The sequence below is a fragment of the Musa acuminata genome, chromosome BXJ1-4 (assembly GCF_036884655.1).
Source record: "Musa acuminata AAA Group cultivar baxijiao chromosome BXJ1-4, Cavendish_Baxijiao_AAA, whole genome shotgun sequence".
NCBI classification, from domain to species: domain Eukaryota; kingdom Viridiplantae; phylum Streptophyta; class Magnoliopsida; order Zingiberales; family Musaceae; genus Musa; species Musa acuminata.
The window spans coordinates 26,289,735-26,305,676 of record NC_088330.1 but is presented as its reverse complement, the minus strand read 5'-3'; the positions used below and the strand labels follow the sequence as shown (position 1 = coordinate 26,305,676).

General features: G+C 39.8%; 1 protein-coding gene across 1 annotated transcript; it reads left to right on the top strand.

The window, feature by feature from the left end:
- The first annotated feature begins 1,861 nt into the window (after positions 1-1,861).
- On the top strand, positions 1,862-15,883 carry LOC135651206 (uncharacterized). The gene is made up of 3 exons (XM_065171109.1): positions 1,862-2,226; positions 13,588-13,656; positions 15,005-15,883. Exons 1-3 carry the CDS (start codon positions 1,924-1,926, stop codon positions 15,593-15,595), a joined length of 963 nt encoding a protein of 320 aa, XP_065027181.1. The 5' UTR covers positions 1,862-1,923; the 3' UTR covers positions 15,596-15,883.
- Positions 15,884-15,942: the final 59 nt, after the last annotated feature.

Sequence of the window (15,942 nt, the reverse complement as noted above, 5' to 3'; positions counted from 1 at the left end):
CATTTACTTTAAGTGAAACATACTTTTGATATCATTTCCGATACGGGTTTAATTGAATCAAGCTTTTCAAAATTATTAAAGTTTTCAGAATCGACGAAATTTTTATCATAAACACTAATTCACCCCCTGTTAGTGCCGACTTGATCATAACATGTGCTACTTCCTTTCTCTCTTCTCTTCTTCCTTCCCCTTCTTCTTCTCCCAATCATAGCCTCTTCTTCCTTTCTCTTCTTCTTTCCCAACTATAGCTGCCACAACCTCAACCACAGCGGCAACCACAACCCCTTCTTCTTTCCCTCTTTTCTTCATTCCTCTCTTTTCACAGTTCCATAACCCCCTTCTTTCCCTTCTCTTCTTCCTTCCTCTTTTTCTTCTCTTGCAACCACAACCTCCTTTCTTCTTCTTCTACTTCTTCCCTCTCTTCTCCCTCCTCCTCCTCTTCTTCTTCTTCTTCTTCTTCTTCTTCTTCTTCTTCTTCTTCTTCTTCTTCTTCTTCTTCTTCTTCTTCTTCTTCTTCTCGATGCACCACACCTCCTTTGTTTCCTCGTGAGGAAACAAAGGTGCGCACGAGGAAGTAGAGAGACGATGGGATAAAAATCACTATTTTTTTTAACTTGACAGTTTAATCATTAATTTTTTTATATTTATATATAGGTCATTCGATTTTCAAATAGATCCTTATAAATAATTCAAAATAGATCCTTATATAAATTTCATAAATGAGGGATATTACGTTGCTAAAGAAATCATAGGATAAGATGTTTATTGTTAATTATCTTATGACGATAATTTTACAATATTGTATATACATTCTCACTTGAATAAAGCTATAAAGGTATATACTTATTGAATAATTACTCATTATATATCCGTATATAATGATACTAGTACCATACTTAAGTGATTAGGTAAGAAAGTGAGCATATGCAAACTCATGCTAGCGAAAATTTGGATGATGACCTATGGGTATTGTGTGTATATATTTTGGACATATTATGTTTAAGTTTTTTTTTGTTAGATATTATAATTATGTATAGGTGTCACAAACATTGTGTATATAGAAACCCTATCAATTTTATTCATATATGTTCTCGATTGCCTATTTTTCACTATAATCATATCGATAGTAATAATAAAATTAAAATATGATATCCTACCTTAATCATATATGTAGGGTATGGGTGGAATATAATTCCATACATAAATAAATAAATAAATAAATAATATGTATGTATGTATGTATGTATGTATACATACATACATACATACATATATAAATATAGATATATATATATATATATATATATATGTATGTATTTATATATATATATATATATATATGTATGTATATATATATATATATACATACATATATATGTATATATACATACATATATATACATAGATATATATATATACATACATATATAATATATATATAAATATATATGTATATGTATATATATATATATATATATATATATATATATATATATATATATATATATATATATATATATATATACATATATATATATACAATAATTTATTTACATGAATCCTTTTGTTTAAACTTTTAGTGGAGGATTTTCTATTTTAGGCCATTTTTTTTTATTTGGCTGTTAACGTTTGCAACGTACAAAAAAAAAATGTAAGAAATCCTAATTTCACAATAGTTGTTATTCTGTTGCATTTTTACTGGTTTAATCCCAGCTATATCTTCACCCACATATTGGTTAAATGTTTGCAATTTATTTGACTCAATCAAGTTTTGACTCGATTTATCCGATTCAATCCGGTCAAACCTGACATAACCTAGTTAGATGGTTGGCCAGTTAACGATCTATACCTCAAATAATGCGCAAGTATCTATAAGAGTACTAGTGGCGGAGGAGGCCGGGGTGGGTTGCTGAAGTCGCGACCATGCCCTCCTCCTACATGCCGCTGGGCCCGAGCACCACCGCCACCTCCTCCTCAGCCGCTGGCGCAAGCGGCAGCGGGCGGGTCTTCCTCGCTCCCCGAAGCCCGATCGCCTTCGTGGGCCTTTGGGCATGGGCCTCCGACCACGGCCGGAGGCTGGCCGAACGGACCGGCCATGTGGCGGCCGCGGCAGCCGCTCCGGGAGCGGGAAACGGCAGTGAACAGGATCACTATGCCGTCCTTGGCCTCCCTCGGAGCGCCTCCGCCGCCGAGATTAAGCGGGCCTACCGTCTCCTCGCCAGAAAGGTCCACGATTTCTTCTCATCGATGGATTCCCCTTGAAAGAACTCGTGGAAATGTCTTGATTCTTATTTTTCCTTCTCATCATTGTTAATCATTAATTATATTCTCTCGTTCATTTATAAAACGAAAATGATTGTCCTGGACACCCATTTCTGATGCAGCTGGATAATATATTTTAGCTTGCTGCTTGATGATCAAATAGGAGAAAGAATCCGTCGCTTTTATGACTTGTCCACTAGTGATTAGAATTGTTAAAACATGTTCTTGGAGCGAACTTTCAACATTAAGACATTCTCGTGGCTGCCTACTTTTGGTTAGGGTTATTAAAACATATTATTGGAGTAAAATTCCTATTCAAAGAACTAATACTTTAAAACCATGTGGTGATGAAATGGCTCAAGAATCACTTTTTGAGGGTCGTTCTTGTACAGAATTTGACAAGAGCATATATTGTGATAACTTGAGGCAAATAATCATGAACATGATATAGTTATTTGAAAAGCATTATGTCGTATTATTGTTGTTATTATTTACTTAATCTTTTTTTATTTAAAATTATTACTACTTGTTAGGGAAAAATATTGTTAATGTCTGTGTCAGTACGATGTGGCTCTGATCCATATGCGAGGAGCCATCTGAGATAGAGCAGGGTTTCTCCAGCCTTATTCCTGCACAAAGATTGAGATCGGGAGGGGTTTCCCGAGCTAGTCCTTCTAAAGCTTAAGTTAGTACTTAGTTGCACCTTCTCTCCTATTTTTTCCTCCTCTCTAATCTGGACCTAAGGGTGTATTTTTATACTAACCTCAAAGGGGGAGAATATCTTGTGAAAATCTTGTGAAGAAGGTAGTTCCTTCTGATCTTCCTGAAATATTCCTACGAATATTCCATAGGGTTGTCAGTTCGTAACCAACCCGAACTACCTTCTGGTCTTCTGGAAATATTCCTACTAATATTTCGTAGGGGAGCCAGTTCGTAACTGACACGAACTGCCTTTTGAGAATATTTCCTACGAATATTCTGTAGGGAAGTCGGTTCGTAACCAACTTGAACTACCATTTGGTCTTCTACGAATAATCCGTAAATATTGTCGAGGAGGCAGCTCGACAACTCAGTAACTGACTTGAGCTGCCTTTTAGGCTTCGATCTTTGTGGACAGGAGGGTGTTGGCCTGATATGACATTGACGTGGCGAATGGTGGATAGCTAATTTTATATTATTATCATTTGTCCCCCCGAAGGCATGCTTCAAAGTTTCTAGGGTTCGGAGCACATCTTCTTGGTCTTTATGTTTTTTCTCCTTGTACCTCTATAGCAGATTTTATCATGCGTGGGTCGAGTTTTCATACCTTGTGCATCTTATGTACTTTTCTTGGTTCGATTTTTTGTTGTAGCAGAGTTTTTCTTATGTGGGTCGAGTTTTCCCCACTCACATGTCTTGGGCGCCTTCCTAATTTGATTTTTTACCGTAGCAGATTTTTTCTTACGCGGGTTGGGTGTGCTCGACTCGCACCTTGGGTGCCTTCCTAGCTCGTTTTTCAGTTCTAGCAGATTTCTTCTTACGCGGGTCGGGTGTGCCCAACTCATGTTTTGGGCACCTTCTTGGCTCGTTTTTTCGCCATAACGAATTCATTCTTATGCAGGTCGGGTTTGCCTGACTCATGCGCCTTGGGCGCCTTCTTGTCCTGTTTTTCCGTCATAGCAGGTTTCTTCTTACGCAGGTCAGATTTGCCTGACTCACGCACCTTAAACGTTGATAGGGGATATTTTGACAACAAGACCAGCCCGCCAGCCGACCGCCACCAAGACGTCGATGTGGAGGATGAGGGCCAAATCACTCCCCCACTCGGCAGCGACGTCGGGGCAATAACAGCCTATTGGCCCTCGTGGACAACAGTCCTCGTGAGGCTATTCGGGCCGATCCTGTTGGCCTCCGTGGATAGTGGTCCTCGGATGGCCACTGAGGCTTGTTCCCCCTCAGTCGGCCTACGTGGACAATAGCCCGCAAGAGGCCATTTGGGCCTATCGCCTCTGTGGATAAAATGCCAAAGGGAGGGTGCTACGATGGTTACAGATGGTTCCATCGACCGTCCAGGTATAAAAGCCGACCCTCGACGCCTGCCTAGGGGTCAGACCTCTCTCCAAAACCCTTCACATTCTACACAACCCCAAAAGAGCTAACTTAAGCATTGGAGGGTCGGGTCAAGAAACTCCCCTGACGTTGACCTCTATGCAGGATCCCTTCGAGGAGATTGAAATCCACCTCGGCCCAACCTCGACCACCATGGACCCTCGGAAGCCACCTCGTAACCACCTTATATCCTCGGAAACCACCTCGGAGCCACCTCAGACACCTCGGTGTTGCATCAACCAACCCTTGGGGTTGCCACGAGGGTTCCTTAGGTGACCGCGCACCTTTGGGACATGACCAAGTCGTGCCGACTCATGGTCGACGGTACTTGGGTAACAACATGCACCTTCTTGGTCCATTTTTTTGCTATAGCGGATTTCTTCTTACACGTGTTGGGCTTACCCGACTCACGTGCCTTAGGCACCTTCCTAGCTTATTTTTTAGTCGTAGCGGATTTCTTCTTATGTGGGTCGGGTTTGCTCAACTCACACGCCTTAGGTGTCTTCCCGGCACATTTTTCCACCGTAGTGAATTTCTTCTTTTGCGGGTTGGGTTTGCCCCGACTCATGCGCCTTATCGAAATAATCCCGAGAACGTGCTCTATCTTGGTCGTGGAAGGTGACTTCGTGGGGGTGTGGAAGGTCAACTTGCCTTAATTGGGGCCACGTAGTCATGGGCTAGATTCCATATATGGCATCAAGAGTATCTTTTCATATCCTCCTCGATTGGTGTTTTACAAAATTATAGGGGAAAAGAGAGGGAGAGAGAGAGGGCATGCGTCTCGATTGCCCTTTTAATGCTAGAGGAGAGAGGGGGATTCCATCATATCCTCCTTGGTTAGTGCCCCAACGGCAAAGGGGGATTTTTCGAGATTCTCTCGCATCCCAGTAGTCAATAGGACATTTTTTCCTATTTTGGCATCTCACCAGCAGAGCAATGTCCCTTTGATGTGATCCCGAAGGGACATTTGTATGAATCCTGGGAGGAGAGGAGTCATCCTGCATTTATAAACCTCATTTGTTTGGTTTGGTGGGCCTCATTCCATGGTTCGAGCCCTAACCTCGGGAGCCTTCTTCTTGGCTTCGGTTCTAAAAGAAGTAAGCCCATACTTCGATTATCCAATGCCTGGTCTCGCAACACAGGTTGGAATGTCTCTACCTTCTCATACGAGTTCCTCTCAGTCTATTGACCATCAGTCGATCAAAGTTCATACGTTGTCTTCCGATAGTCTTAAGGATGGAAGGGGTCCCGGCCTCTTCCTCCACAGGGTGGGTGACTCTCGTAGAGTCGGATCTTCAAGGAGTTAGTCGTTGAGTCAATCGAGTGGGTCTCAGACTTAAGCGGAAGAGAGCGGTGGCGGGGTAGCCTATCAAATTCTATGGTTGGAGAGTAGGGAGCTCTCTCAACTGGTAGTTCGATAGGTCGTGGATGCTCGAGAGGGGCTGGCAGTTCGTCAGGCAGAAGGATCCCAGCGGACACTGACATCGGTGGTTGAGGAACTGTTGTCGGTGGTTGTGATAGTGGTGTCATTTGCTGGTCTGACCGAGGTAGGAGCGAGGCGACCGCCTGTATTATGTCGGCTAGTGCTTGCATCTGTTGGGTGAAATTCAAGAATGCCTCGATAGGAATGAGAAGATGGTCAGTCGAGACTCATGGAGATGAAGGTCTAGGGTCATTAAGCGAACACCAGTACTGTAGTGGTACTTGTAGCGCGGTGGATGTATCTATGTGGGAGAAGTGTGGTTGCTATCCTGTCTGAGTGAAAGTATCATGGGTTGGAGGTAGTGCCTCACCCAGATGTTCACAGATAGGGTCGGCCCACGAATGCCCTTGCGATATCGGGCCCTCCCTCTAGCACCAAAATGTTAGGGAAAAATGTGGTTGATATCTGTGACAATACGACGTGGCCCTGATCCGTATACAAGGAGCCATTCGGGGTAGAGTGAGGTTTCTCTAGCCTCGTTCCTATACGAAGATCAAGGTCGGGAGGGGTTTCCCGAGCCGGTTCCTCCGACGCTTAAGTTAGTACTTAGTTTCACATACTCTCTTCTTTTTTTACCCCTCCCTAATCTGGAGTTAAGGGTGTATTTTTATACTAATCTCAAGAGGGGAGAATATCTTGTGAAGATCCTGTAGAGAAGGCAGTTCATAATCGTCCCGAACTACCTTTTGATCTTCTTGAAATATTCTTAGAATATTTCGTAGGGAAGTCGGTTCGTAACTGACCCAAACTACCTTCTGGTCTTATGGGAATATTCCTACGAATATTCCACAAGAGAGCTAGTTCGGAATCGACCCGAACTGCCTTCTAGTCTTCTAGGAATATTTCTACGAGTATTCCGCAAGGGAGTCGGTTCATAACCGACTTGTACTGCCTTCTAGTCTTCTGCGAATATTCCGTGAATATTCCACCGAGAAGGTAGCTTGGCAACTCGGTAACTGACCCGAGCTGCCTTTTGGGCTTCGATCTTTGTAGACAAGAGGGTGTTGGCTTAATATGGCATTGACGTGGCAAATGGAGGCCAACTGATTTTATATTCGCTATCACTACTATTGTTGTTATGTTAGAGAGTGTACACTAGATCAATAAGTTAAGAAATGTATTTTAGTCGTAGCATACATGGTAACGTATTCACACAGTTTGTTTAGTAGTCAGTATGCAAGGATTTAAACAAATATGTTATCTAGATGTAGAAAATTAAACATGGATCTAACCATGAGATCATGAGCAAAATCATGGAAAAGCACAAAACAAAGCATCAGCCAGGGCTTCCAAAAGTAAAACTAAGCAAAAAAAGAAATTAGGGGAATTTACCTTTGGAGAAAACATCCTATATATCTTGAGGTTGAAGCTTGATTTTGTTAATATGAGAAAAAAGAAGTTTGAGAGCGAGAACAAGGGTTTAAAATGAAGAAAAGGGGGAAGGGTCTTCTATTGGGGGGGAGTGGGAGGGGTGGGTTGGATCTAGTCAAGAGGCTAACCACCTGATAAACCTAGACATACAGGTCAAAATTGGGCAGTACTCTTGTTTGTAATCATATTGTGTGAAACGCCTTATATGGACTGGTATTTCTGGCTATGCTTGGTCCCAATACTGATTCCTCCTCAGACTGATAAAATACTCAGTCAGACCTATTCGAGCAAAATTTTGGTCCATCATTCTGAATGTGTATAGGTTGGTGCCTCTCAAGCCATCTCATGGGACCTGCATGTTTCTGTACTTAGCAGCTTGGTTCTATACAGGGTGGTATACAGTAATGCAGAACAACCACTACAGACTAAGACAGACTAGACATTGTATAAAGTAAAACTAGCACATAACAGCACCTTACTGACTGCTTGACCTAGAAATATTGTAACCCTCTTAAAAGTCCCCTTAAAGTATGATATTTTACAAACCAGTTTTAACAGCTAAGAGAGAATTTCCAACATAAATACCATTAACATGATATCAAACCAAATGAGCATGGGAAGCAGAAATTGCTAGCAACAACTAAGGAAAAGGTTAAACTCATATCCTTGTGCTAACATATCTGATGTAGAACAGAGTAGGGAAGTAGAGAGAAAGAAAGGAGAAGAGAAAGAAAGAGAAAAGTGAGAGTAGGAGACTAGAAAAGATGCAATGTTTTTTATTCAAATCTGAAGTAAGTCATCCGTTAACAAGCTCCACTTTTTATAGGGGTTTAGGAGCTTTAGTATAATCCAGTGATTTAAAAAGCGCTAGGCGTCAAAAGGCAATAAGGTCCAAAAACGCCTGAGGCGCTAGGCGCTCGCCCGAGTGAAATGAGGTACTAAAATATAAAAAATATAATATAATTAATAAATATAATTATTTAAATAAAAATATGCTATAAAATTAAGAAAATTACGTACAAAATCACAATAAATAAATAAATCATAATAGTATATTTTTTATTTTTTAAATAAAAAATATACTATTAAATAAATAAAAATTAATAGTATTAAAATCAAAATAATATATTAATAATATAATAAATAAAAATACTATTATTAGTATACAATTAGCAGTATACTGTTAATATACTGTCAACAATATAATGAGAAGAGTGTGAGAAGATCGAGGCTGCTGAGACAACGACAGCGGTAGTGAGCGACGACAGCAGCGACGAGCAGCGATTGCGGCAACGGCGAGCAGTCGGCGAGCAACGATTGTGGCAGCGGCGAGTAGCGACAATAGCGACGAGCAGCGATAGTGTCAGCAACAAGCAGCGATAGAGGAGAAGAAATCTCGACGGTAAAATCGCGAGTGTTAGGGTTGGGGAAGTCGGGGAAATCGCGAAAGGGAGCATGATATCAAACCTAAAAATCGAACCAACTAAGGATCCGGAGACCAACCAGACCTAAAAATCTGGTTCGGTCACCTGGTTTAACCCAGGCACTCGCCTAAAGCGCTCGACGCCTAGGCTCGGGCGAGCGCCTAGGCGGTGCCTCTTTGAAGTGAGGCGCCTGGACATGAAGCGAGGCGCTCGGGACTCGCCTCGCCCGAGCGCCTATTGAAATCACTGGTGTAATCAATGAAGCAATGATTCCCAAGAGTAATCTCCTAGGGAATTAGTATACCTTTTAAAAATCCAAAATGTGACTTCTACAGTACCTAAAAAGTAAATGAGTACACTTAGTATAAGAGTGCATTTAATACAAAAGGAGTCCCTAGAAAGACCAAAAGACTTTTTAATTTTCAACACGACTCTTAGAATTTCTAGGCCAACTAAACTTTTTGTTGATTTCTTTGCCTACAATAAACTTTTCTGAAATCCTTTGTAAAGCTAGATGATTCTTCATTATTCTTCCCTTGTGGAAAAGAACTCGACTCCGAAGAGTGATCTGCGAGATAGTGATCCAAGTCTGGTGCATGATCACCAAATTTCTCTAAAGTAATCTAAGTGGCATCGGAAGTTGGACAATCACGTCACTTGACAAGAAAGTGTCGAGTGTTGCTAGTAGCAGACGTAACAAGACAATAATCAAGAATAGCCTCTATGTCATCATTGTGTTATAAGAGAATTGGTGCTTTGGGAGGATTATCACCTATAGGAACACTACTAAACAGAGAAGGAGGCTCAAAAGTACCATGATATGGAGTTAATCCACCACATTGAAAACTTGATTAATATTTAAGTCAGAAGGCAAATTGAGCATATATGCATTAGATTTCATTTTTTGGATAATGGGGAAAGAATCAATGGCTCGGGCATACAACTTCTTGGATGAATTTTTAGGGAATCTCTCAAGGCGAACGCAAACCAGAACATAATCGCCAACTCGAAACTCTTGACTTCTACGATGTGCATTAGCAACAAGTTTGTAACTTTCATTACTTGAGTAATTCTACATCGAATCTCAGCATGTAAATCATGAATATATTGAGCGAAGAAGTGGGTTGGTTCTGAAGCACAATAGTCAAGTGGAATGGGTGTAAGGTCAATGGGTGTGCGAGGAGTATAACGGAGGATAACTTCAAATGGGCTTTATCCGATCAAGTGATTGACTGAGTTATTGTATGCAAACTCTATCATGGGTAAAATTAAGTCTCAATTTCCTAGTTTCTCCTCAACTAAATATCTAAGAAGATTTTCAAAAGAACGATTAACAGCCTTAGTTTGACCATCTATCTAGGGGTGAAAGGCTAAAGAGAACTTCAATGTTGTACCAAATAGTTTTCACAAAGTTTTTCAACAGTAGCTAACAAATTTCACTTCCTTATCGGACACCATGGTTGAGGGCAAGCCATGTAATTCAACCACTTCTCGAAAGAACAATTTAGTATTGTATGAGGCGTCGTTGGTCTTGTTAGATGGGATAAAGTGAACCATTCTTGAAAATCGATCAACAATTACTAGAATAGAGCCATGGCCATGGGCTTTGGGAAGTCGAAGGACAAAATCTAAACTCACATCTTGTCGTGGTAAATGTGGAATGAGCAATGGGGTGTATAGACCAGTAGTGTTTGTGAGTATTGACAATTTGACTAGTGCAACACTGCAATACAACTTGAGCAACATCTTGCTTTAAGGACGGCTAGTACAATTTATCCTCGACTAATGCAATGGTTTTGACTCGGCCTAAGTGACTTGCTAATCCACTACCAAATAAAGAAGTCTCGAAAGGAGGATCGAGGAACACACAATCTAGTAGATTGAAAAAAGTAATCAACCCTATGAATGAAGTCCATATGTTTACGGAGGTTTCAATCTTGGACTTCTTGATATATGTGACTAAAGTCTGGACATTCTCTTATTTTAATCATTCGAATCCTATAACCTTGACACTCATGGTAGATAGGATTGTAGAAATTCGATTAAGGGCATCAATAGCTTTGTTTTGAGTGCCAAAAGAGTATTTGTTAAAAAACTCAACCCACTTGGCATGTCGTGCATTTAACTTCTTTTAGGCATTTAAGTACCTAAGGCTTGGAGGTCAAACAACAAGACAAACTCTTGCAGTAGAAGTTAATATCGCTAATCCCTAAGACATTGCACAATTGTATCAAATTCTTTATCGTGGGTAGAATAATGTTATTTTGCATCATTGAGTTTCTCACTAAAATAAAGGCAATAGGTTGACTCTCTTAACTTATAATTTCACCTATGCTTATACCAAAGACATCAAAAGTGACCTTGAAGGGTTTACGAAAGTCAATGTTCCTAAAAACAGAAGCGGTGGTCATTCTCGTTTTGATGTCAGCAAAGGTTTTGGTAGCGATTAAGATCCAAGAAAACTCTTTAGGCAATCAGTGATAGGTGCTATGATAGAATTAAATCCTTTAATCAATCTCCTATAGAAAGAAATTAATCCATGGAAACTTTGAACCTCAGAAAGGGTTCTTCTAGGCTCAGGCCATTCTAAAATGACACGGATCTTTTCTGGATCAGTGACAACACCTTGGATAGAAATGATGAAGCCTAGGAATAGGTCATGGGTTTGCATGAACGAACACTTTTTCAGATTAACAGAAAGCTTAGCAACTTGAAGGGTAGTAAGAACCTATCGAAGATGTTCTAAATTATTTTCTTTGGTCTTACTAAAGATCAAGATGTTGTTAAAGTAAACTACAACAAATTTGCTTATGTAGGGTTGTAAAGCTTAGTTCATGAAGTGCATGAAAGTGCTTTGGGGCATTGGATAGATCAAAGGGTATGACTAGCCATTTGTATAGGCCATCTTGAGTTTTGAGTGTTGTTTTCCATTCGTCACCAAGTCTAATATGAATGTGGTGGTATCCGCTTCTTAGGTCAAGCTTTGAAAACCAACTAGATCCAGCAAGAAGGTCTAGCACATCCTCAAGTCAAGGAATCAGGTAGCGATATTTGATTGTTATTTTGTTGATCACTTGGCTATCGACACACATCCTCCAAGATTCACTTTCTTAGGGGTTAACAAGGTAGGGACGATGTAAGGATTAAGGCTGTGTCGGACAAAGCCTTTAGCCGAAAGTTCTTTAACTTGCTTATTTAACTCGACTCTCCTTAGGATTTAATATATAATATAAGATATTAGGGAGTTGCAATCCTAGGACAAGGTCAATAGCATATTGGATTTCTCGTAAAGGTGGTAGCTCACTAGATAATTTCGAGGGTATGACATTAGAAAATTCATCTAATAAGGATTTAATCTCAGGAGTTAGGTCAAGAATAGTGCAAGGGTTAGAAATTTCTTTAGTAATGATGGCCACACAAAATTTGTTATCTAGGCTCTCTATTTCAAAAGATTTAAGATCCAGAAAGTGGAGTCCCTTGGTGGTTGAGGCTTGTTGAAGAGATTTGGGAGTTCTTGATTTATCCTTTTCTAATGATTTTATAGGTTGCGAGATGATGCTTTTGTCTTTGTATTAAAAGGCATAGGTGTTTTCTCTTTCATAATTGATAATATCAAGGTCGAACAACCAAGATCAACCTAAAAGAATGTGGGCAACGTCTATTGGTAGGAAGTCATAGTAAATCTCATCCTGGTAATCACCCATTTTTATTGGTACTAGGCATCTCTCGGTCACGAGTAGAGTAGTTTTATTAACCTAGGCTACTTTAAATGGAGTAGGATGTGACTCTACCTTTGAAACTACGTTCATTGTGCTACCCTCATCTATAACCAATTTGCAAGTTCTCTTCCTGCATTGGATAAAAGTCTGGAAGATATTTGTCTTATTCCATTTATTGGAATCACTAGCAATAGAGAGAATAATGCGGACAACATTTACTTGGGCATCTTCAATTTCTAGTTCATTTTCATCACCTGAGTAGGCTTCAGGTTCAACTGCTTGGTCTACTTCCTCGATTTGATCATTTGGTTCTTGTTTTAAGGTAAGGGTACATTGAGGACAACGAGAGGTAATGTGACCCTTATTATGACAATAGTTACAATGGATTGAAGATGAACTAGTTTGAGAATCAGTGATTAAACGAGTTGAACGATTCATGGTTGGGCCAGGACTGTTGCTAGTAGTGGGGATTTTTAGCTTGATAGAGCCACTACTTAGGGTGGATTGAGAAATAGTTCTATTGTCGAGAGACTAAGAAGACGCTTGACAAGTTGGATAGAGTTGGGGATACTTCTCAATCTTAAGGGCTTGTTGAGTTGCTTCCTCCATGGTGTCGGAAAAACTAAGGGAGACTTCCCGTTGGATGTCAAACCTCAACCCATTAACATCTTTGGACAGTGATGATTTGGTCCTCTTCTATTTCACACCTAAGTAGAAGTTCCTTAAATCAGGCCAAATACTTTGTGACACTAGAATTCAACTGTTTAAGGTTTAACAATTATTCAACTAGTTGGCTTCGAAAGTAGGTTGGTACCAGCAGTGTATGCATGGACAGGACTAATCGAGGGTGGCAATATTCAGTGGTCAAATTTATCATAACACCAAAAATAATTCAAAACAGTTTTTATTTGCTGAAGATTCACTTATTTTGGTTAATGAGTAAACACTTTATTCCAGATAAGGCAGAGACAACCATAACTTGTACATGCAGGTTCTCTCAAACCTCAATTTTGTCTCACTCTCAACTCTCTTGTCCACAGTAAAATCCCCAATTTCTGAGGATTCTCAAATCACATCAAATGCATCATGTAGAAAATTAGACATTGTGATTATTTGTAGGACCTTTGTGGCTTGTGATTCTTTTTAACTTCAGTTAGCACTTTTTGAAACTTGCTATGGTTCTATTGTCACTGGAAAATGAGCCTATCATTGACATTTTGATCTTTTTTTGTTTTTGCAGTATCATCCTGATGTTAGCAAGGCTTTGCAAGCTGATGAGGTGTTTAAGAGCATCCACAATGCATATGAGGTGATCATCTGCACTTCAACATCTATCTGCTACGGTGCATGCATAGTGTTGGGTTGGGTGGTGTGATTCCTGACCAACAGCTTAACTTTGTTTCTCCAGTCTTATATAATTTCAAAGTTCATATTTTTTGGCTGTAGTCGTTTGTGCTAATTGTTGCTACCTGTTCTGGATTTTTTTTTTCTCTCATTTTGACACATTATAACTCACAAGATTCTTGGTACTTCTTCTGGTGTTGTTAAATATCCATTGCATGAATATGCTGGGTTTATATGCATCTTATCCCCTTGTATAACGTCCTTTAGTAGCATGGGATGCCTTAACAAAATATCTAAGTTCTGAACATCACCTTGAATTATAAGCACGATGACCTTGCTGGACTATCAAAATCAGCTAGTATTGTAGCTTAATAGTTTTTCCTCAAGTGAACAGAAATTTTTGCTTTGATCTTTTCTGTCACTAATAACTATTTATTTTTTTGGTATTAATATAATGTTTTTCCTTGATGAACACTATCTTCCCCAACACGTTCCTGGAAAATTCGTTCCAAGTATTGTAATTTGATTGATACTAGTTAGTCCAAAGGCTTCTTCTTCCACATACAAATTTCATTCACATAATTAGGGATTCCTGGCAGCTGGCACATATATGTTCATGGCTACTCCACTAATCATGCAGTTAGGTTCTAAGGCAATTTCTTCTTCCAAAACTAGTCTAGTGTGTACTGTGATTCAGTTTGATCTAGGACCGTGCGATACTTCTAGCAATGAAAATTTCGGCTTATAAAGTGCTTTTGCAGTGACTTCATCAAGTTTTGATGATGTGACAACCTAAACGAATTTGGATTGGGCTGTTTTGATTTGAGACTCCTTTCCAGTTCTAATTTCAGTTTTGATAATTAGTTTGTGTTGAATTAGTTGATGTAGATTGATCGGAACCGTTGAACTGATACCTATCCTTGAGGATTTTTTTTCTTGAAACTTGATGAATACTATTTTGTAGATTTATTAAATTTGATTTGGATTGGCCACTGACAGGATTAAATTTTCTGATGATGATTATTGTCACAATTTAAATATTCTGTACTTATTTCCATCGTTGTTAAAATTAAATTTGTCAATCAATTCCTTCATAATTTGGATGGTCAACATGTTCTTAGTCTTGAGACTTCCATTACATTCTTATAGGTTTTGGCTTTTTATGGATTCCGTTGATTATCGTGTGGCGACCTAGATGAAGGGTATAGCATGTCAGCTACAAATTTGCTTTCTAGATTTTATAAAATTTTATTGCAAGTGAATATTTTTCCCTAAACGTTATTAAACATCTTAAATTCTTGTTCTTATGTTAGGTGCTGTCGGATGAAGTCTCAAGGGCCCGATATGACATGACACTGAGTTTTCCTAGGGCTACAGGGAGATCATGGAGGAGAAACCCGACCCAGAATTCTGGACATGATGAAAGCAGAAGGATGTACAGATGGGCAGAATTGAAACAGCGTATGCGTTACGAGAGGCAGAACAAGGCATATTCATGGTATGATCATCGGGAGCCATATCAAGAACCTTCCCAATATGAGAGAGGTCCCTTCGGCGAAGTGCTAAACTTCACCTTCTTCACCCTTTTCTTGATGAAGATAATCGGATACCGAGCATCACTTACGATTTGTAGTTTGATTGCATTGCTGGACAAGCAGTTGGATGCTGGATATAAGATGGGCTATGTGATTGCTTGGTTCATGGGAGGTCGTGGGGGTATTCTGCTATCAATATTAATCCACTTCACTAGTTGGCTCTGCGGCAAGAACAACAGCAACCTTGTTGCAGTGGTAGTGGTAGCAATGTGGATAGGGGCAAACCTTGCAAGATTGGCTCCCGTTCCCCAAGGGGCAGTGCTTGCCTTGCTTTACATGTCCATTAAGCTTCAGGTTGACCTAAAATGAGGCGGCTCCCATTGGGTTGACCTGACTCCATCTGTCTCCGTTGGTCATTATGCTCTTTATATATTCTTCCGATATGTTCTCCGGATGGATAATCATCGTGCTACTTGTAAATATAAGCTTGGGATTGTAGAATATATGACCTTGTAAGGGGGAAAAAAAGGGGGTAAATGAATGATGCTTTGGATTTCAATCTTGTAAGGGCGCCGTCCTTCACCACAATTGAAGGGTCATGTCCTCTTTATCATGTTGGAGGAGGAATCAGTTTTAAGTATTGTGATTTCTTGATTAGATCCGCTGCAGTATAGAAGTTTTTCCTGGATTTGTTTGTTTTTGTTAAAGAATCATAT

Bases quoted from the DNA above. Each gene is read 5' to 3' on its own strand.
- LOC135651206 (XM_065171109.1), top strand. From the start codon at position 1,924: ATGCCCTCCTCCTACATGCCGCTGGGCCCGAGCACCACCGCCACCTCC. The intron at 2,227-13,587 runs GTCCACGATTTC...TTGTTTTTGCAG, and splicing joins ACCGTCTCCTCGCCAGAAAG to TATCATCCTGATGTTAGCAA. The intron at 13,657-15,004 runs GTGATCATCTGC...TTCTTATGTTAG, and splicing joins GCATCCACAATGCATATGAG to GTGCTGTCGGATGAAGTCTC.